This window comes from Chinchilla lanigera, unplaced genomic scaffold, assembly GCF_000276665.1.
Source record: "Chinchilla lanigera isolate Chin_1 unplaced genomic scaffold, ChiLan1.0 scaffold00096, whole genome shotgun sequence".
Taxonomy (NCBI): domain Eukaryota; kingdom Metazoa; phylum Chordata; class Mammalia; order Rodentia; family Chinchillidae; genus Chinchilla; species Chinchilla lanigera.
Window position 1 is genome coordinate 4075112 of NW_004955497.1, and position 21753 is coordinate 4096864.

General features: G+C 48.1%; 1 protein-coding gene and 1 long non-coding RNA gene across 3 annotated transcripts in view; one reads left to right on the forward strand and one right to left on the reverse strand.

The window, feature by feature from the left end:
* The window catches only part of Mipep (mitochondrial intermediate peptidase), a 131910-nt gene that overhangs the window by 10022 nt on the left and 100135 nt on the right, over positions 1–21753 (reverse strand). Inside the window, exons 17-18 of one of the 2 annotated variants that reach the window (XM_005406325.2) lie at positions 11813–11934; positions 8960–9033 (exon numbers count right to left, since the gene is read on the reverse strand). The exons of the other annotated variant lie outside the window; for it this stretch is intronic. Of the exons in view, the coding sequence (XP_005406382.1) occupies positions 8960–9033; positions 11813–11934 (196 nt within the window). The remainder of the gene's footprint in view (positions 1–8959; positions 9034–11812; positions 11935–21753) is intronic. 2 annotated transcript variants of the gene reach the window in all.
* Positions 1825–6698, forward strand: LOC106146838. Its single transcript, XR_001231437.1, has 3 exons — positions 1825–2291; positions 2687–3310; positions 4431–6698. It is a non-coding gene; the product is annotated as an uncharacterized LOC106146838 (long non-coding RNA).

Here is a 21753-nt window from a genome sequence, read left to right on the forward strand (position 1 = left end):
TGTATTCATCTCAGATGCCCATTTTTGGATTGGGTCTTTGAATTTGGGGAGTCTGACTTTTTTCAATTCTTTATATGCTCTAGATATAAGTTCTTTGACAGACAACTGGCTATAAAAGTGGGCTGTCATTTCACTTTGGTGGTGATTTTCTTTATTGTGCAAAAGCTTTTTAATAAGGTGAGATCCCATTTGTTGATTCTTTGTAGTATTTCCCTTGCAGTCTGGATTTTGTTCATGAAGTCTCTGTCTACACCTATGTCTTCAAGATTTCCACCTATTTTCTCTTCCAGTAAATTTAGTGTTTCTATTTTAATATTTAATCTCTGATCCATTTTGACTTTAGTGTATGGTGACAGACATGGGTACAGTTTTAGTCTTCAGCATGCAGAGAGCCAGTTTTTCTAGCACCATTTATTAAAGAGGCTATCTTTCTTCCAGTGAACATGTTTGGCTCCTCTGTCAACGATAAGGTGGTTGGGTCTGTTTGGGGTTGCGTTTGCATCTTCTATTCTGTTCCACTGATCCTCAGGCCTGTTTTTTTTGCCAATATCATGCTGATTTTATCACAGCAGCTTTGTAGTGTAATTGTAGGTCTGGGACTATGATGCCCCCTGCCTTGCCTTTGAGACCTGCCCTAGATTGCTGGTTCCAGATGAATTTTAGGAATGTTTTCTCTAGTTCTGTGAGGTATGCTAATGCTATCTGACTAGGGTTGCACTGAATCTGTATAACAGGTTTGGGAGCATGGCCATTTTCACTATGTTGGTTCTTCCTATCTAACAGCAAAGGATATCTTTCCATTTTCTGATATCCTCTTCGGTCTCCTTTTATAGGGTATGTTAATTTTCACTGTACAGACCTTTTACATCCTTTCTTAGACTGAGTCCTAAGTATTTCAGTTTTTTTAGATGCTACTGTAAAAGGTGTGCTTTCCCTAGTTTCTCTCTCTCTGAATTTTATAATCTCATTATTAATAATGTTAAGTAATAGTCAAAAGGAAAAAGTTTCTTTTAGCGATAGCTGACAGACTCAAACACGAGAAAGTAGTTTGTAAATGTCTCTCAGGAAATGATCCAGTTTAGCCAGACCTTTTTCTGTCCCTGTGCTCTGTGGCAGGATTTCTAAGAGTTGGTTAACAAATGTCAATTTCGACTCTTCAGATGAAATCTGCTCTGTATCTCTTTTGTTATGATTATTTAGCCTTTTATTGGTTAGCAGTTAAAAATCCGGCCAGGTATAATGCTACACGCCTGTAGTCCCAGCTCCTTGGGAGGCTGGAGCGGGAAGTTAACTTGAGCACAGGACTGTAAGAACAGCGTGGGCGAAACAGAGATCTTGGTCTCCAAACAAGAAACAGTTAGAATTCCGCCTGTGTAGAAGTTCCTGTCCCAGAGGCTTGCCGTCATCCTGACTGGGGCGGGCAGGTGGCTCGGCTGAGGCGCACTTGCCGAGCGTGCACAAGGCCCTGAGTTCCATTCCGGTACCAGGAAAAAGGACTGTGCTTCAAGGTACTCACTGGAACACTTAGGATCAAATAGGACAAAAATAAACACAAAATCCAAGGATCACACAGGCTTTGCGGTTAAATTAGCATTAAAAAAGGATCTCTGGTTTCCAGGTGAAGGCCGACTTTGTTTTTTGATGTAGAAATCAATGTCATGTGACTTCCATTACCCTTCACCGCAAAAGTTACATAAAGTTGCTACTATGACAGCATGTAGTTTTCTGCCCAGTGAATTAAAACACCAATAATCCTCAGGAACTGCTTGTTCCTGGTGTTTCGGTTAATGTATTTACAATGCTGAAGAACTGCTGCTCTTTCTATGAGGGCACACTTCATTTCATTTTACAAAAATATTTATTTTATACACTAAATTTTTACTTGTAGTTGACACAATAATTGTACGTATTTATGGAGCACAGTGCTATTAGTAGTATACGCTTGTGATACATGATAAATACAGATTTACCGTGGTACTAGAACACCGACATCATTTTATCTGTGGTGCCTACACATTTTCTCTTTTGTGTATCTGAGTGTTTGAAAGAGCAACCTTGTGTTTTACCTTTAGCTCTTTGCCTCTCGGACCCTGTGACTCTGTTTCGCACAGGGACTGGCCTTTTCCTCCTACTATAAAGAATGAGCGCTCGGGTGGCACTCCAGGATGGGTGTGGCTGACCTTCACAGGATGAGACCTGTCTCTAGATGGGATGTGTCGGGAACGGCATGTGATGAAAAGCGGGCTGCAGGCTCCACGGCCGGGCCCCTATCCAGGAGGCAGAGGTAGCGGGTAAGGAGACCCCCAGGGTAGCTACCGCTTCCTCCCAGCATGCTCGGCCCTGGAGCTGCCGCATCAGTCAGATCACAAGGCAGCTGGCTGGGCGGGTCAGCGGAGTGAAACCCAGGACACTGCAGTCCCCAAGCCGGCCTCTGGAGCAGGCTGCACTGGCCCAGAGGAGGCACCTTTCTGAAATTCACCTTTTGGAGGGCACTCCGGTTTGCAGCTGCCGCAGAACGTATGCATATCCTCTCGTGTCTAGCAATGCTGGGCTCATATACTGTTCCTGACCATTTCTGTGTCTCCCTAAGTGCCTGGTTAGCAGTAAATACTGAATACGTGCAGATTACGTTTAAATGAATGAATACCAGCAATCATTAAAACAAGACTCTTTTCTACCCTATCAGGTTACTGCTGCAAAGAAGAAAACAGGCCATTTCGGGTAGGCAAACGGCAGGGTTCTCATTTAGATGCAGTGGCTTCCGCTTTCAAAGGAAGCCAAAGCCGCTGACTGAAAAAGGACGAAGGCCAGGGAAGGGGCAGGAGGGGTCCTAAAGGGGGAGTGTGGGGTGCAGGGCCCAGCGTGGCCAACCCGCTGAGAGGACACACTGACTGGAAGTCAGAGCACAGGTGGTCTGGCACACGCCTACACAACACCACTGACAGCTGCATCGGTTCTCGTCCGTTACTTTAAAACTGCATAAAGATATTTAGGCCGACAAAGTACTTGGAAATCTTTCATGACAAAAATTTCGGGACCAGGCAAATAAAAACCTGTTCTCATTCTGATCACCACACTTCTTTTTTTTTAATGGCACAAGAAACATTTGACCTTTGAAGTCTTTTGTGGATGTTTAACCAATCTTTACTGAAATCCCACACACCAAGCCCTGTCACAGGACTGCAGACGCGGACCTGAGCAGGACGTCGGTTTTGCCTCCCTCAGAGCTGAGACTGTACTGGGAGCAGAGACACTAATAAGCCAGTGAGCGACATAGTATATATTAGCACTATGTCAGGAGGCTAATAAGGTAAGGAGCGAGAAAGGCCCTTGACCACAGAGGGGGAAGCGGAGAACTTCATAAACTCTGGGGCAACCCATCAGAATGATTTACTTCCAACAGCACAATTTTCCTTGGCACCCCAGTGCCGTTTGATCACCTGTCTTTTCACACTGATACATCTGTGCGAGGGGGTTTCCTCTTAGTCGCTGACAAGGCCACGATACCCTCTGGGGTGGGCACGCCTCGCCAGGCACAGGCCTCTGAGCACATCCTGGTATCTGTTTACCCTGGATCCACGCCCAGGGGCACAGATGCTGGCTCTGTCAGGCAAAACCTGTCATGCGGTAATGCTTATTTCTTCCTTGAAGATCGCACTTGATTAAAAATCTAAAAAGCTAAGAGACTTTTTAAAAAATAAACAGGAACAACCACCCAGAGGCTGCACACATCTTCTGAGCGTGACAGTTTTTTGCCACACAACCCCAACACTTAGGGATTAATCCGATGGTAGGATTAAAAGTTAACTGCATGTTTCAAAACTAGAAGTAATACCTTCTACTAATTTCCGGTGCTATAAAACAATGTAAAATGTCTTCTGTTTAAGTAACCATGTATACGCTCTGACGGTAGGGAAAGTGACTCTCCCCAGTGTTGAACAATGACTGTTTATTTAGCTTTCTTACTTTAGCCCTCAGCTGTACTTCTGCTGACAGACAGGGCTTACTGCTCCTTGAGTGCCATCAAACTCGTCTTGTACAAATAACCCCAACAGTAAAGTCCTGCGGTAAGTGTATCTGGACTATTAGGCTGGCGATCAGCTTATTTAAAGAGCATCAGTGCTCGTTAACTGAGATGGTCTGTTAACAAGACGTCAGACTTTTACAGCAGACTAAATATTTTGGGTCAACGTGAATAAATGTGTCATCCTGCCAATCAGAGCTTTGTAGAGTGAAATAAGGGTGAAAAGGCAGGTTTCCGGTCCCGGGGACTATTTAGGGAGAAGGCCTTCCCACGGGCGGCTCTGCACAGGGTCCCTTCAGGAACTGGGGCACTGAGTCCCCTTAGCGCCCCGATTCTTAGGTAGAATTCTACACGTGGCGGACCCGTCCCATGGTCCTCAGTCGCTGTAACATTTCCATCCCTCCAGCAGCTGAAGCAGGGACTCGGGGTCCCCCCGACACCTCACTCAGTTGCCTCCACGCTGTATGGACCCCAGGACCTGCTGCTCTGTGTCACAGTACTCCTTCTACCAGTCAACTCCCGTCCACACTGACTGCCCACTCGTCCCGCTGGGGCTCCCTTACCCTGCACGGGCCATCGCCGACGAGGAGCCTGCTCAAGTCAATCCCTCCCGCTGCCCTTGCTAACGTGTCTGTCCTCAGCAGTCAGTGGAAACTATAAACTGGAAATCCACTCTTCCCGTCTGCCTGCAAGATACTGCTTCTCATGATCCTCAAAATGCATGCCAAACCCCTGATAGCATGTACAATGCCCTGCAGACCCTGTGTCTATTTACCTTTCTAATCTCACTGTGGGCCACGGGACTTACCAACCACCAACGCCCCCCGCCCCGGAAATGACAGTGTCGGCAGACTGCCTTTACTGACAATCCTACCAAGGAGGTTTCTGAACAAGTTTCTAGTTTCTGGACACTTTAACGTTTACTAAAATATTGTGACAGTACAGAGAGTCACAGCGTTCCGTCAGTTCCCCTACTGTGAACATCTTACACTGCATGGTACATGTGTCACAGCTAACAAGCCAATGCAGGAAGTGTTATTACGCTAACATGCCCGCCTTGTTCACACTGCCTCGTTCTCATCGCGGGTCCTTTTCTGCTCCAGGACCCCTTCGGGAGCACACGCTACCCGCGGCTGGCATGTCTCCTCGGGCGCTTTGGGCTCTGACAGTTTCCAGGGTGTCTCAGGTATCAGCACAACCTCCCCAGGCTGGTTTTTCTGATGCTGCCCGTAACTGCATCGGTGTCACGGTTTCACGGCAGAGGACTATGGGGGTGCAGGTCCTCACCCCCACCATCAAGGGTACACACTATTCTCATGCCTGGTCACTACGACACTGACCCTGTCCACCTGGCTGAGGTGCTGAGGGCCAGGTTGCTCCACTCTGAGTCCCCCCACCCCCTCCGCACTGTGCTCCTTGGAAGGAAGTCATTCTGCACAGCCCATCCTTCAGGGTGGGGCGTGACACTCCATGGTTATTCAGAATTCCTCTCCTTGGGAAATCTGCCCGTTCTCTTACTTACGTACGCAGTCACTCGTATCAATATGGCCTCGTGGAGCTGCATCTCATACTCTGGTTACACACCAGTGCTGCATTACTTGGCCGCTCCAACAGTGCCAACCCCGGCCTTCGGGAGGTGGCAGCGGCTGCCTGCCTGTCACACACACCATCACACTTGTCTTTCTGGGCCACAGGGTGCTCCAGGCTCCTATTCTATCATCCTTTTGCCAGGCCAAGAAACCATTTCCCCAAAGAGGCCTGGCTCTTTCCACTGGAGAATGCTGTAAACCTAGTAGTATGTGGTGCTAGGCACGCTCGGTGCTCCTAGGACCCACATGGTGCGAGAGCCATGATTAAACTATCGTTACAGATTGCCTGTACTAATCTCCTTCGAGTACGGGGTGACCTTTCGGAGTAGAAGCCGCGATTCTCTGGCTGGTCTGTGAACAAAAATAGTATTTAATGAGCTAGCAGAGCTGGTGCAGGATAATCAGGGCACAAGTGAATGCGTTTTGGTGACTACAAAGCTCCGCAGAAATGTAGTATATGAAGTGATTTTAATCAGCTTACGGTAAAGCCCTGCAGGCTTCTCGCCTCAGCTCTGTGAGTCAGTTGGGAAGGGAGTCTCGGCTGCTGAGAATCGACTCATTTATCTCCTGTTTCTTCTCATCTTATCTGATCTCTGGTCTTTCTAAAAGCTGTCAAATTAAGACTTAGTCAGAAACTGCTTTTCGACAGAGAGCTACAAAAGAAATCTGGATTTCTTTCTGGAAAGGAGCACAGAAATAAAATTGCTTACTATTTACAAATAGTGCCCTAGAATACGAACAGTGCGAGTTTAGCCCTCCTCTTCTCCCCAGCGCCCGGGTCTCTGTGGAAGGCCTAAGGAAGGGAGCGCAAGCGTTGTCACCGGCGGAGGCAGAGACCCCATCACGCGGTCAGGCTTACTGGGCAGCGGTGACAACTTTTCCACCAGGCTGTGCCGGCTAAAAAGCTGTAACCGTGCGGCCAGCTTTGCCAGCCGAGTCAGAAAGGCTCAGAGGAAATCGGACAAAGAAGAGTTTACTGTCGATCAGTGGGTGTCAGGCATGTCTCCTCCATGTCAATGGACGTCTTAGACACTCCCTGCCGGGACAAAACGCCTGGCACCCACACTCTAAACAGGAGCTTTACTTTGGCTCACGTTTCAGAGGTTCCGCCAGCCTTTCCCGGTGGGCGGCACAGCGGCAGGGCCCGGGTGTCAGGAAGCTGCTCCGGGGTGGGGGCGGTGGGGGGGATGGGATGCAGAGAGAGTAAAAGGGGGAGGCTAGAGGAGCTCCGTCCTTCCCGGCCACGCCCCTAGTGACTCGCCTCTGCCACAGACCCCGCCCCCCAGCCCCTGCCTCCTGATGCCGGGCAAGCTAAGCTGCTCCCCTGATCCAATCACAGCCAAACCCCAGGCTTTGCAAGCCAAATATAAGTGTCAACATATTGAGTGTATCCAACAATATTTACATCTTCCTAGAAACAGCTGTAAGAACATTCCATGAAAAATCATGATGGTCATTTCTATTTACAATTAAACTTTCCACAAAAATATTTATATTAAAAAACCTACTACAGCAAAGACATCATGAATAAAACCCATCACATAGGAAATACTACAAAGAAAAAAAAAAAACAAATAGTATCACATCAGTTAAAAAGCTTTTGCATAGCAAAAGAAACCACCAATAGAATAAAGAAAACCCACAGAGTGGGAAAAGACTTTTACCAGCTACTTCTCAGACAAAGAACTAGCATGTAGAATATACAAAGAAATTAAAGAAAAAAATCAGACCCCTCATATTTAAAGACCCAATCCAAAACTGGGCACCTGAAATGAAAACTTCTCAGATGAAGAAGTACAAAGAACAAATAAATATATGAAAAAATGTTCAACATCACTGGTCATTTGAGAGATGCAAAGTAAACCAACACTGAGATTCCATTTCAACCCAGACAGAGTGGCTACTTTCAAGAAGTCAACCGAGAACAAATGCTGGAGGGGCTGTGGGGAAGAAGGAACCCTTCTCCACTGTTGGTGGGAGTGTAAATGGGTATAACTACTATGGAAGTCAGAAGGAGATTCCCCAAAGAACTAAAGCTAGAGGTTCCATTTGACCCAGCTGTGCCCCTTCTACGTATCTTCCCAAATGAATGAAAAGCCTCATACCACAGTGATACATGCATACCCATGTTTATAGCAGCACAATGTACAATGGCTCCATCTTGGAAACAGCCTATACGCCCATCAACAGATAAATGGAAAAAGAAAATGTGCTCTTATCCACCACAATGCAGTACTAGTCTGCCATAAAAAAGATAAATTTGTCATTTCTAGGTAAATGTATTAATCTCAAGACTATAATTTTAATAAACTGAACTAATGATATAAAGGAACTAAGTCACACAAAAGAGGGGCTGGGGATTTAGCTCAGCGGCACAGCGCAAGGTCATGAGTTCGATTCCTGGTACCGGGAAAAAATAAATAAATAAATCACACACAAGTTTAAATATCACATTATTTCTCTTGTGTGAGAAACCCAAAAGGTAAATAAGGAGCAGAAGGGAGGACAGACTGGGAAGTAGGAAGAACATGTTCAAATGGGAAGGGGACAAGGGAGGAGGGGGGAGGGAGAAGGGATTTAAAAAAAAGAATGGAAGGGAAAAAACCAAACAAAGCTTTTGTAAATGGGAAGCAGATAAAGGGTTGAAGGGAAGGGAGGGGAATGGAGAAAAGAATTAAGACATGTACAGGTACAAAGTCTTTACGATGAAAATGATCATTATATATGGCAAAATGTACTAATAAAAATTTTAAAATTTAAAACCTACTTTAAAAATCACAGAAAAATAAACATTGTGATACTGTAGAGAAGATTTAATTAGGTTCTGATTTTTTTGCGTGTGTGGTACCTGGGATCGAACTCACGACCTCCCGCTTGCCAGGCAGGCGCTGTGCTGCTGAGTTATATCCCTGGCAGGTTCTGATTTTTTTAACAGGTCAAAAAAAATCTACACTGATGCTTTGGAATTTCTCAATAGAAAAAAAAAAAAAATGAAGGAATAAGAAATAAATGAGTTCTTTAAGATGAAAAATACACATGTGACCTGTTAAATTCTGGAGGCAGATTTTCTGAGAATTTCCTCTTAGAGTGAGGAACATTTTGAAAGCTATAAGCTGAAATATGATCTGCTGTGACTAAAAATTACTTTGCTATTTGGGACCCAACTCCATTGATGCTTAGAACAAAATGCATAGCTAAGAGTCTCTGGAAAGGCATTAGTGAAATGTGGAGAAAATATGAAATGGCTTCCATCACAGATGGTGCAAAAGCATAACCCAAGCCTACATCAAAGCATACAAGCCCCGCACCCACAGATCACGGTGCGACAGCGCCGGGCTTTACTTACCTTGGACCAGCAGCATGGGCTCCCTGCCCCCGCCGTGGGCCAGCACCTCCCTGCGATAGCGCTCTCCCGCAGCCCTGGGGAGAGCGAGACTGCGTTACACACCTGCTCCCACAGCCTGCGGCTGCATCCCCTCACGGTTCCCAAGGGGGCTACACCCCTGCACGTTCACCAGAGCTGCCACCCTGGGACCAGTGGGCCCTGGATTATTATTTCCTTGCTTCTAAAACTCTAATTTTGATTTGTAAGTGATTCTAAAATAATTAAAGCCAGGTGTGGTACACTCACTGTAAATGAGTAACTGTAATTTTGGCTTTCTGTGTTGTTAGCAAGGTGCCCCTTTGTGTAGCAAGGATTATCCAGTTAATGCACTATATTATAATTAATTGATGATATCCTATATTATAATTGATGATATCCTATATTATAATTATTGATGATTCCACGTAACTGAGATGGCAAATAACAGAATAACACTAAAATACCACTGAAGACTTTTTTTTTTTTTTGTTTTTCTCCGGTACTGGGAACCGAACTCACAACCTTGCGCTTGCCAGGCAGGCGCTTTGCCGCTGAGCTAAATCCCCAGCCCCCCACTGAAGACTTTTAATGGCACTTGGAAATCAGCTCTTTAATGATAATCTTTTATATTTTGTGGAAAATGCAATTCTTTCAATGTAACTGATGACATCTGTTCTATCAGTTTTGATACTGCTTCCACTAGCTCTGCAGACCTTGCTGTATAGGGAGTTTTGTGGACAGTCTCTTGTGGGACCTTTCGATAGCATTAGAGGATCAAAAGTGGCACCAAGGACCAGGGATAAAGCTCAGTGCATGGTGCTTGCCTGGCAAGCACAAGGTCCTAAGTTCGATCCCCCGTACCAAAAAAAGAAAGTGGCACCAAACGCAACCACGGTCATATCCCAAAGGGAGCACCACGGCACAGCAGGAAACCTGCACAGAGCCGGGCGCTCTCCGCAACCCCGCCCTGCCTTGCTGTACTCTGCACAGCCCGCTCCCCAGCAGAGGCGTGGGACCTCCTAGGCTAGCAGGCGCTTTTCCCGGTTACCTTCACAGGGCCACAGAAGTACAGCAACTACGTCCAGGCAGGAAGACACACACAACCAAGAGGTAAGTATTTGGAAATACTGTTTTAAATAGCGTGTGCTTTCCTAGCATAGTTCCTTCAAATAAGATGATATTTTGCCCCTTTTATAGAAACCTGGAGCAGAGAGACGCACTCCCTCAAACTGCTGCACTATAGTCCAGACTGGCTGTAGACCCTTTGAAAATAATAAAATCTGAGCAGCAGAGCAATCACGTGCAGTCTGCAAAGGGCAGAAGACAAAATAACACGTGGGTACCAAGCCGTAAAACATTTAAAATTCTATGACATTAGATCCAAGTTCCCAAGATTCTGGAGCTGAATGCGATTATTAACTGCTGAAAAAATCCCAATCTATGTCAAGCCACATGGAAAGCCAAACGGTGCGGAGGCGGGGGCCGGGACACCGAGCTGAGAGCAGGAGACCGACACGAGCGCCTGAGCGGAGTTTCGCAGCTTACCCTTACAAGCGGGACCAGTTCTGCCAGGCCGCTGCGAATGCCGGGTGCAAACGCCGGACACTAGAATCTATTTTAACCGTGTTACAGCACTGAAGACAACAGTCTTCTCCCTCAACTGCCTGCGAGGCGTTTGGAAATGTGTTTGCTTGGGCGCTGAGGAGATCAGATACTTTAAACAACTATGTATCAGATCACAACTGCTGGTTCGCTGTCAAAGACAGCGCCTTCTGAGGAATCTTGAGGACAACACGCGGCTTCCTCTCGGTGCCTGTTGCTAGAGAAGTCCTGTGAGGATGAGCGAAGGAGGCCAAATGGGGGCAGCAGCAGGGCCCTCGCACCCTCTCTGTCTGGCCTGAAGCCCCCCACCCTCTCCACCCAATGAAAATCTACCCAGCTTTACTGAGCGACCAGGGAAACAGGCCCGCCTGGGCCGGGTCCCCGTGCTCCCAGGCCCGCCCCACGCCCTCGGGTGTCTCTGCTCTGCGAAGTCGGGCATGATGACCGAAATGTCTCGTCCTGATCTCCTGATTGCATCACCGCAGGCTTACACTCACTGGCTATCCAAAGACACACGCCGGGAAGCGGGCCAGGGGGCATGCGCGATGTTTGCTTTCGGTGGAAAGTGGCGGACTCGGGCATCTAAACCACAGGTTATCCTGATGGAGGGTGAGTGCGGCGAGCTGCATGGAGCCTCTGAAGCCGGAGGCAAGGGCGAGGGCAGAGTGTGTGCAGGTCCTGTCAGAGGCCCGCAGGAAGGAACCGCAACCGGAAGCCCGCCCCTGTCTCCCTCGAGGCTCCCTCCCCAGCGAGGGCCAGTGAGCCAAACGCAGCGAGAAAGGTCATTTCTGGGACAAAGTGGGTGCAGACACCAGCAAGGCGCATCTGCAACAGCGCTGCTCCCAAGTGGAAAGCGTGTCCACGCAGGCGGACAGAGGCCTGCGCCCCAGGCAGGGAGCCTGTCCAGCTGGCAGGAAGCATGGCGGGCAGGCGCGCGTGAGGACAGCAGCAACTGGAGACGGGCAGCACCACGCCGCGGCGCGGGAAAGCAGTGCAGGCCCCGAGTGCAGAAGCAGCGGCGCCTCCCACGCCGGCCCATCAGGGGTCCTCCAGTGCGGCCCCCGCGGGCCACAGAGCTGCGGGCGAGGCCGGAGTTTGGGGCCTCGGTCTGCTGTGGTGCCTCTACTTCCTGCCAGCGTGGCTGGGCTCTGGGCCCTGACTTTGGGTGTGGAGGGGTGGCGGTCACTGCGATGAAGGAGGGGAGATTCTGTGAACTAGCCCTGCCCTTCTTACCTGTTAAAAGGGTCCGGTAGGAAACACTCCTTCCAAACCATGGACGCCACGGCCCTGGACATCAGGTAAGAGTAGTATTTGGCTCCGTAGCCCACCAGGTGGCTGAATCTCAGCTGCCAGGCCTGCCAGAAAGAGCAGGGGAAAGGGTTGGAGCTCTGTACCGAGCCCGAGAATGCCACACAGAGAACACAGCAGAGCACACGAGGAAAGCTGCGAGCGTCTCCATGAAATTTCACTCTAGGTGGCCAGGCCACTGACACTATTACTGCTCTCACATTTTGTACGCTGAGATGGGCTGAACGGGGTCTCCCTACCAGTCCCAGGTGGAGGTCTTACGCCAGCACCTGAGAACGTGGCTGCATTTGGCAACAGGGACTTTAAAGAGATGACTAAGTTAAAGTACGGCTGGTGTCCTCTGAAAAAGAGGACATCTGGACACACAGAGACCAGGGGATGTGTGCAGAGGCCATGTGAGGACACAGAGAACCGACCGTCTGTAACCCAGACCGAGGCCTCAGGAGGAACCAACCTCCCAACACCTTGATCTTGGACTTCCAGCCTCTAGAATTGTGACACAACAAATTTGTTTAAGCCAAAAAGCCTGGGGCACTTTGTTATAACAGTTCTAGCAGACTAACGGGCACCCAAACAAAATTTTGTACCATATAAATATAATCTGCATATATATATATACACACATATATATAATACACACACACACACACACACACACACACACACGTGGTTACTCTTGAGTTTAATTAGTTATCTTGACTTTTTGTAGATGACAGGACCTTCAGAAGATGCCACAAGCTTACTTATTTTTAACATTGGGTTAGTTCACAAAGTTTTACTCTGCAGTGACTATTTGCTGCAAAAACTCCATTTTTATGGTCTGGCTTTGTAAAGCTTAAAACCTTCCATGTTTTACCCTGTTTATACTTTATAATGAAGCAAAAAGGCACAGGAGAAAATGGGATACAACTGGAAAGTCACAGCTACGTAAGACAGAGAGTCTGGGAATGCCTTTTTTACAAGAACAAAGGCCGGGAACCGCAGTTAAGCAGCAGCCGCGGCAGCTCTCAGTGCGCAAACCGGCCGGCTTCCTGCCTCCTCCGAGAGGGTTCAGCTCATTTTCGAATCGTAACAGTGAATTACTCTGTCTGAGGTCATCCTTTGGGGCGTGCATCTGGGACAGAAACATAAAGAGCAGCCCGGAAGGTGGCAGGAGGGGGGACAGAGCAGGGCGACCCTCCCCTGGCTCGTAGGCAGCTGGAGACACCCGGCCGCGGACATCAGGAGGGGCATCTGGAGACAGCATCCGTTCTTTCTGAGCGCAGGGCTGCAGTTGTAAGAAAGGCCACGCGGGTTTTCACAGGACAACACTGTCCCAGCGGAAGCTTCTTTTCCTAAAAATATGGTTCTTTCTCTGAAACTAGACCCTGCACACGTCCACACTTTGTAGGCCAGCAGAAGGCAGGTCATGCAGGCACAAATGCATGAGCGTGTGGTGACGAACTCTTTATCACATGGCACCAGCAGAGGCGTGAAGGACGCAATTACAATCTTATAATTGGTACTTTTCTGAAATAAATCTGACAGTGCAGCCACCCACTTTTTCCAAACATATGCTTTATCTGGCATTAAATTTTTTTTTGAAAAAGGAAGTTTTCTGAACAATAACCATTCTGTAACAGGTTTTACAACTTCCTAGGGAAAAATATAAGTAAGATATCGTTCTTAGTACAACTCTATGAACTAGATAGGCAAATTCTAGCTAGTTTATCAAGGGACTAAGAGGGGCCCGGCCCTGGAAATGTGGCACTCACTGCCCCTGCCCACCCAGCCCTCGAGGCGTGGAAGCTGAGAGAGGCAGGCCTTTCACCCAGTTTGGACGCAAATGGTATTCAAAACCATCTATGGTCAAATTCTCACACAGAAAATGCTGACTATATTTTTAGTTTATAGTGTATGTACAGTTCTGTGTAATCTGTCTTACTTTAAGAGGAGATCTTAATGTTCTTATTTTATGCTGGACTCTTAACATACTAAAATGCTGCTTTGAATGTGTGGCCCACTGGTGATCTCTCTCGTGGAGTGATCTGGATATGCTGATACCTTTGGTTGCAGAATACGGCTGCTATTTGTATTTGATACCTTACCAAGACCCTGGCTGCTGCTACGGATAACATAAGCATCTCTCAAAGCGGAAGCCCCAGGATAAATAGCAGGGGTCTGGCCTTTGAGACTCTTTCTTCTTGGTGATCTTCCAGAACATGTTTGGCAGCCTTAGCATGCAGGGCAGAGTCTAATTCTGTTTAGATTTGACCTGAACGTAGTTTTGTTTTACCGTGCGAGCAGGCCTCCTTCAGCAGTGGTTTGACTTCAGCTAAGAAATATCTACGTTCTCAGTTTTTCATTAACTCATCACCGAAATCCCCCATAATCAGCACAATAAAAAATAAGACCCTTCAGAGCTGAAAAGAGACATCAGGATTTGTGCAATATGCCGTCACCTCAGCTGCTAGTCTGCCTGCCCTGCAGGACCAGCCCTACCTGGACACAGCCGCGCTCGCTGTGTCTTGCTCCTTAATTACAGGTTTCAGTTTGGTCCTACACCCTTCCCATACCTCAAGACATGCGCAAGAAATTATACTCACCTGACACCTTTCATCAGAGGTTTGTAAGGTTATAACTGACCAAGACCTACAATTCTGCTGTTGTAGGAACACAATTGCTGAGTTCCTGCTAACTGAACCCAATATTAAGTCCTTGTTTCCATTTCACTCATTCATCTGGAAAAGCGAAGACAGCATTTCATGCTGGGTTCTAGAATGACGCCCCATTCTTCCTTTCAAGTCACAGGTTTCTTCTTCTGAGAAGTATTTGTCAGTGGGACAATGTTTTCCACACTCCTTTGATATTTCATGTACGGGTCTAGTTTCAAAAACAAACAATGCCCCGGGTGTGGGGGCGCTCGCCTGTAACCCCAGCACTCAGGAGGCTGATGCGGGAGGATCATTGTGAGTTTGAGACCAGCGTGGGCTACAAAGTGAACTCAAGGCCAGCCTGAACTGCACAGTGAGACTCTGTCTCAAAAAGCCAAAAAAAAAAAAAAAACCAAAACAACACAAATGCCTCTGCAATCTCCCTTATACTGTATCTAAAGCTATAGACTTTCAAATCCTAACACTGTCCCAAGGCACAGCTTCTCTTTTCTCTTTAAAGACTGATGACTAAATCTGGGCTTCTACACTGTGCTACACCACCAATCCTTTTTTATTTTGAGGGAGGATCTTGCTAAGTTGCTAAGTTGCCCAGGCTGGACTCAAACTTGTGATTCTTCTGCCTCAGCCTCCCAGGGGGCTGGGAATCCAGGCCAGTGTCGCCACCCTGCGCTAAAGCGCGGCTCTTCAAACTGTGTCGGGTTAGATAATCTCAGGAATCCCATATGAAAGCCAGAGAAATGCAGGCAGAGAGGAGTGTCAGGAGCCCTGCGGGTTCTGTTTCCTGCCTTAGAACTCAGAGGAGGCCCTCGGAGGGTTATGTGCCTATCACCTTCTCTAACTCCACCATCATCCCGGAATGGGAGAGCAGCACTGTTGTTTACTTAGCGACTTCCCTTTCCCATCAGAGGAAGCACTCACGAGCCACACTAGTGCTGAATGCTGGACGAGCCGTTTCTCTGTTGTACGGGGCACGGTTTCTGCATTTCCAGTGAGATGTGTATAAAGATGGACCTGACGTGTACGTCAGTAGCTCCTACCACGGGAACACTACAAACTGCATGAGAACAGAAACGAGACCCACTGCTTTCTTGGTATGTGTCATTCTGAACTGACATTTTCTGAGCGTCATGAGCCACATGCTATGTATAGGTTTAGACACAGCACAGGCTCTGCTGGAGTCCAGCATGAATTCAATAGCGCTCTGCTGGCCATGCGCCTAGACAGACGGGTGGATGGACAGACACTGTGGGACCTTTTCACAGTAATGCTCCAAGTTATGACAGATACAGACATCTGACCCAGATGAGGAGCTCAGGAGTTACATTAGTGTCACAGCAAGAGGATTCTACAGTGCTAAAAACATACTGGATCTCAGACTATTAATGATTTTTTTAAAAAACATTTCTTTGGCTATATTACTTGATAGGTGTAAGCCTTCTGAGGCTAACTTTGGCACGAGACCTTCATGGAGACAATCTCAGTTGTGCCTCCTTGAATGTGACCTCAGGCTCCCTTAGGCCTCGGAGACCGTGCCAGGCCGGGCCACTGCTCACGCGCCTACCTGCTGTGATCAGGACCAGAACAGAAGACAGGAGGCAGCCCGGACGGACAGCTGACTCCTCAGTCTCCCTGCGCTGCATTCCACGTGGAGTATCTCCTACGACCCTGAGTCACGGGCACCTAGTGGTTTCTGTCTGCTGCCTAGAGAGCAGAGGGAGAAAGTCACTTACTCTGCCACGTTCTTAACTCTTTCCCCTAATGCATGCGTGCGTATGTGTGTCTGTCTGCCTGTCTTTATTTCTAGGAATTCATCCTCTAGTATTTCAAATTACTACGAAGTACCTACTGACAGTTTACCAAAATCTGTGAAACAACAGTGCCAAATAAACAGGAATTCTTGCTGTGGGACATAAGAGTGATGTTAGGTGAGACACGCAGCATTATGGCAGACACACTCGTAGGTGGTTTTCATGGTCTGTCCTCCTGGCAGTCATGCTGGTGAAATTCCCTCCACATACAGACAGGCTCCGTTCCCCACTCCCAACCAACAGAATATGGCAGTGGAAGAAGCCTCCCCTCAATCCTGTAACCACGAGGAAATGGGTTCCATCAGCAACCTGGGAGAAGCAGTCAAGCCGCCAGATGAGACCACAGCCCAGAACACACTGCCAGCTGGTGAGACCCTAAAGCAGAGGAAGCAGCTAAGAGTGCAGACTCCCGCCCCAGACACTGGCGACGTGCATGCTTTGACACCACTGTTTGTAGTAATTGGTTACCCAGCAACAGAAAACTAATTTCCTTATCTCTTGGTAAGAGCTGTGCTCAGAAACAGTGTAAGAGAAATAAACCCCGGAGAATATGGGAGGAATACCTGTTTTTCTTAAAGGTATGCCCTATGTCTTCAGGAAAACCTTCAGAGGGAGGTACCTTAATAACTGCTTTTAGGATTTTATACATATTTCATCAGCTTATATATTTTTGGTAGATTCAAACATAGCCCAAGGGTGCTGACAGAGATTGCTAAGCATTCCTTCCTTCCCCTCGAAGCCGACGTGCACCCTTTCTTGACAGGTCTGAGCACAGTCTTCGCTCCCCTGTAGAGACCATAGGGCCCAGGCTGCCCCATGCCCAGGCTGGCTACGTGATCAAATTCTCGAGAGCAGATTGTGAGTGGAGGTCATGTGTACAACCAGGCCCCTCTGAACAGAAGCTGCTCACCCTCCTCAACCTTTACGCCTTCTTGTTTGCTGGCAAAACGCAAAAACCTCCATCACCACCTTGGACCCCAAAGTAAAAGCCTTCTGCTGAGAGGCCACAAGCCCACCTGGTCTTCAGCCTTCCCCGTCACCTCCGGTTGTGGAGTAGGAGGAAACCAACTGCACAACCATCTTGATCTCCAATTTCCTCAAATTACTGACCCCCAGGACAAACCGCCACATTCCTATGTTCCTAACAGACACCTGTAACTGTTACCTTCATTTCTGCCATATCCGCTAAAACACTCCAAAGGGCTGGGGATGTAGGCCAGTGGTCAAGCACTTGCTTAGTCTATATAAGGGTCTGGGTTCCATCTGCAGCACCGCAAAAACAAAGCAAAGCAAAGCAAAAGCAAAAAAAAAAAAACACACAGAACAGCTCTAAAGAAATTCCTTACACCAGTAATAGTAAAAAATGTTGACACTGCCCTCTAATATGTAAAAATGTTTGTATCAGACACACAACCTTCTCCACATTATCAGACAAACCTAAATCATTTTTAAAGTGCCACTGTATGGGAATTCTGTAATATCCTCATGACAACTAGAAAGCATTATCTAGGCTAAGGGCAGAATTATAGACTATTTCAGGAGATGAGGCTCACGCTGTAAGAAGAATTCCTTCTTAAAAACCTGACCTACTGTTTCCTTTAGTAACATGGCAGGCATACCGTTAATGGTATACAAAAAAGTCATTATAAGTAAGTCTTTTGGTGTACCAAGTCCTTGTGGTGTACTGAAAGTTTTATTTATAAACAAATAAAAAACACTGCAAAACAAAAATCCTGAAAATACAGGTTTATTCTTGTCAGAAACTACTTTATTAACACAGCAAGGACATAACTGACTCAATGGAAATATAAGGTGTGATAAAAATATGAATGTTTCGACTAAAAATTATTACAGTACAAGGTACTGTACCCTTAGTGCCCCTCAAAATACTCCCCTGCGCTTTGAACATTCTAATCCCATCGCTGGTGCCTCTTTCTGAAGCAGTTCTGGAAGCGCTCTTCCACAGGTGTCTCAGAGGTGGTAAACACACGGTGAAGCTGCTGAGTGCCACCCAGCGGAAGGGCAGCTGGCGGAAACGTTACGGTGCGTTCTCCTCCAGCACATTCACCAGATCGCGCCACCCAACTGTCTCTCCCCCGAAGTCAAAATGACCACAATCGATTCAGTCATCGAGGCAGCCAAAACAGTGCAACTGACGACACGAACAAAGGAGGATTCCCAGGACTGCTTCAGAAAGCGGTAAGAAGGGTAAGTGTATCTGAGCGAGGGAGAGTGTTTTGGGGGGGATTAACGGCAACGTGCCTTTGCTGCAACACAGCAAAAACGTTTCAACATTCAACATACTTTTGATGGCACCGCATACATTTATAGATGAAACACGGAAAGGCGGTATCTAACTCACGGAGATACTGAAAAGCAATCAACAAGCACAGAACCGGACCCAAGAAGTGACTTTTTCCTTCCTAATCAACGCTTGTTAACGCGGCTGCTTCTGCTGCCTGTAACAGGTCAAGAAAGACAGACTTCCCCTGCGCTCTGAAGAAAGCACACTCGAGTAACACAGAGAACGAGGAAATGAAGATTTCCACAGTCGGGAGGACCGCGCCCAGGAGAGCAAGCGGGACCTGAGCAGGAGCGGCTCCTAAGTGTCCAAGCCACCGCCAGGCAGCTCTGCGCATTAAGGACACCGCGGAGACAGGGTCTAGGTGCAGCGCAGGGCGCGCTCTGCCTTCGCGCAACCATGAACCCTTCTGCAAAGAGGGTGGGTGTCTGCGTAGGGGGACCGAAGGTATGAAGGGGAAACCAGAAAAGCATGTGACTGCCCCGTGCAGACAGTGGGATTTTCTGCCCACACGTACAGAAGCTGCGATTCAGGACGGAGAGCAACTTCTCCACGGGAAGAAAGCCCGAAGGCAGGTGCATCGCCCAGGGTGTGCAGGTGTGCAAGCGAGCAGGTGAGCGTGAGGGCAGAGACCAGGGCTGTGGGCGGAGTCTTTACTCCGCAGGGGGCCCGTACAGAGGTGGAGAACCAAGGCCTCCACCTACTGGGGTCTCCAGTAGACAAAGTACCTGTCCCGTAAGACCAACTTAGAAGACACGAAAGGCAAGGACAAATGGAGCAACCTGATGTCAGAGAAAGCCTATCAACTCCTTGCCTTGAACAGGGTGAACTTGGGATTTCTTCCTTTGGTCCCTTACAGTTCTCCTTGCCCCTCTCCCCTCACCCACTCTGCTCCAGCCTCCTGGTCAACTAGCCGCTCTGCACATAGCCACTAAGCAAGCTCCTGAGCACGCACGTTCCGTCTCTGCTCTTCTCTCAGCCTCAGCCACGCTTTACGCAGAAGTATCAGCCTCTGGTCAACATCTGCCCGAATCATCCTGCATCAGTGAATCCTTCCCTCACATTAAAAAAAAGACACTGCCTATTGCTTGCACACCACTGATCCTGGGCACAACTGGGAGGCTTGGTTTCACTACTGTCCTCTGTCCGCAGAGCAGCCTCCGTTTGAGGCAGCCAAGGCCCACTTGTCCCGGGGTCTCTGCCCATCCTGGTCCCCACCCAGGGGTCTGCTGGAGCGAGCCCTCCTACTGTGTGTCTGACTGGGAGCCCTCTGGGGCTTGCACATCCCTGCATGGACGGAGTCCTGGCCCTCACAGTCACCTCCGCCGCCAGAGACCCCTGCACAACCCCAGGAGCTCTCCAGCCCGCGCGTGGAGCCACTTCCGTCGGGGATTTGGGAGAGAGAGAGGCATACTAACTTAATTACTAACTTAATCTTCCAAAGTATCACCCCAGGCGCAAAGGGGCATCTGACTTCTCCTGGACTCCTAGAGCCCTCCGCATGACACGGGCATTGGTGGCCCTGTGCTGTCAGATACACACAGTCTCTCCCTCTCGCTGAGCGGCACAATACATATTGGACAAGCAAAGGCAAGGCAGGAAGATCTCAAGTTCGAGCCCAGAGAGGGCAACTTCATAAGACCCTGTCTCTAAAAATAAAATAAATAAAAACAGCTAGGGATATGGCTCCATGCAAAGGCCCTGGGTTCAGTCCTTAGTAACAGAAAAAAAAAAAAGAATCACGCATCTTTCCAAAATCCATCGAACATCCATAATATGCTGGGCGCTCGGTAACAAGGACCCCGCATACTCATGGCCACATGGCCACGGGGTAACAACGTTAGATAAAGGATCAGCTCGTGAGCACGTGTGGCCACACAGCCACCACCAAATCCGCACCCTCCCTAAATCCTCACCGGTCAAAACACCTCGTCAGACCGCTGGACACGTGGAACGAGAGAAGTAAGTAAAGAGCTTGCGCTCCACGGCCCTGGGCAACCGCTCCATTTGGCAGCTACCCTTTCACACGCAGGGAAGGCGCTCTGCACCTGGCTGTAGCTCCTGACTAGCACCGTCTTCAACAAATGCACAAAAGATGATAAAAGGGATAAACAAAATTAGATACAAATTACCGCAATTTCGCATACAATTTACATTCATAAGTCCAAATTATTTGCATAATTAGTTTCAATATTCACTGAAATTATAAAGATGCCAACAAATAGGGACAACGAGCAACTATCTACGTGTGACGCACCTCTGAGTTTCCAAGTGACAAATCAAAATTAAAACAGTGCCCGGATGACCTTTTCCGAGCCTCTCCTAGGACTAGGCGGGGAAGAGGGTGGGGCTCAGGCAGAGCTGCTCTGCGCTCACACCGTTTCCCGTGAAGCTCGCGCCGCCTGGACCTGACTTTCAGGTCTTCACCGCCTGCTCTTCCCCAGCAACCTGCGCCCAGCACTCCCAGAGGACGTTCACTCAGCGTTCGTGGTGGGAAAACTGCTGCTTTAGACTTGTTCTCTGATTCTCCTGGTGAAGGATCCCCCGGTCATAAGAACAAGTGCCCCCTATCAACTCTCCTCTACATCGCCCACGAGGCACACAAGCTAGATGCGCAGTTAGGAAACGCGTCTCACCAAGGGTTGCACGCCTGCAAGATGAAACCCAGTTAATAAAGATGGTAAAAGGCAGCCTCACTCCCCAGGAGTACTTAATAGCCGCCTCCCCCGCCCCTCAGTAATCTCATGAAGGCATTCCAGAAGTTTATTAACCGCATATTCTCAAATACAGCCCAGGGCCTGCGATAATATATCATCCACAGGTCGTGTTACTACCTGCATTTTGTACAGCATAACGACAGCAATAAAATACATGACTGAGCCGCTGAAATTACTAGGATGGCCTGCTTTCTATCAACATGTCATCAACCCTCCCTGACGGTCTCATCTGAGGAATTTCCAAAATTCCTAATGAAACAGCTTGTAGCAATTTTTTACAAAGAGAGAAAGAAAAAGAAAGAAAAAAAGACAGAGAGAGAGAGAGAGAGAAAGGAAGGAAGGAAGGAAGGAAGGAAGGAAGGAAGGAAGGAAGGAAGAAAGGAAG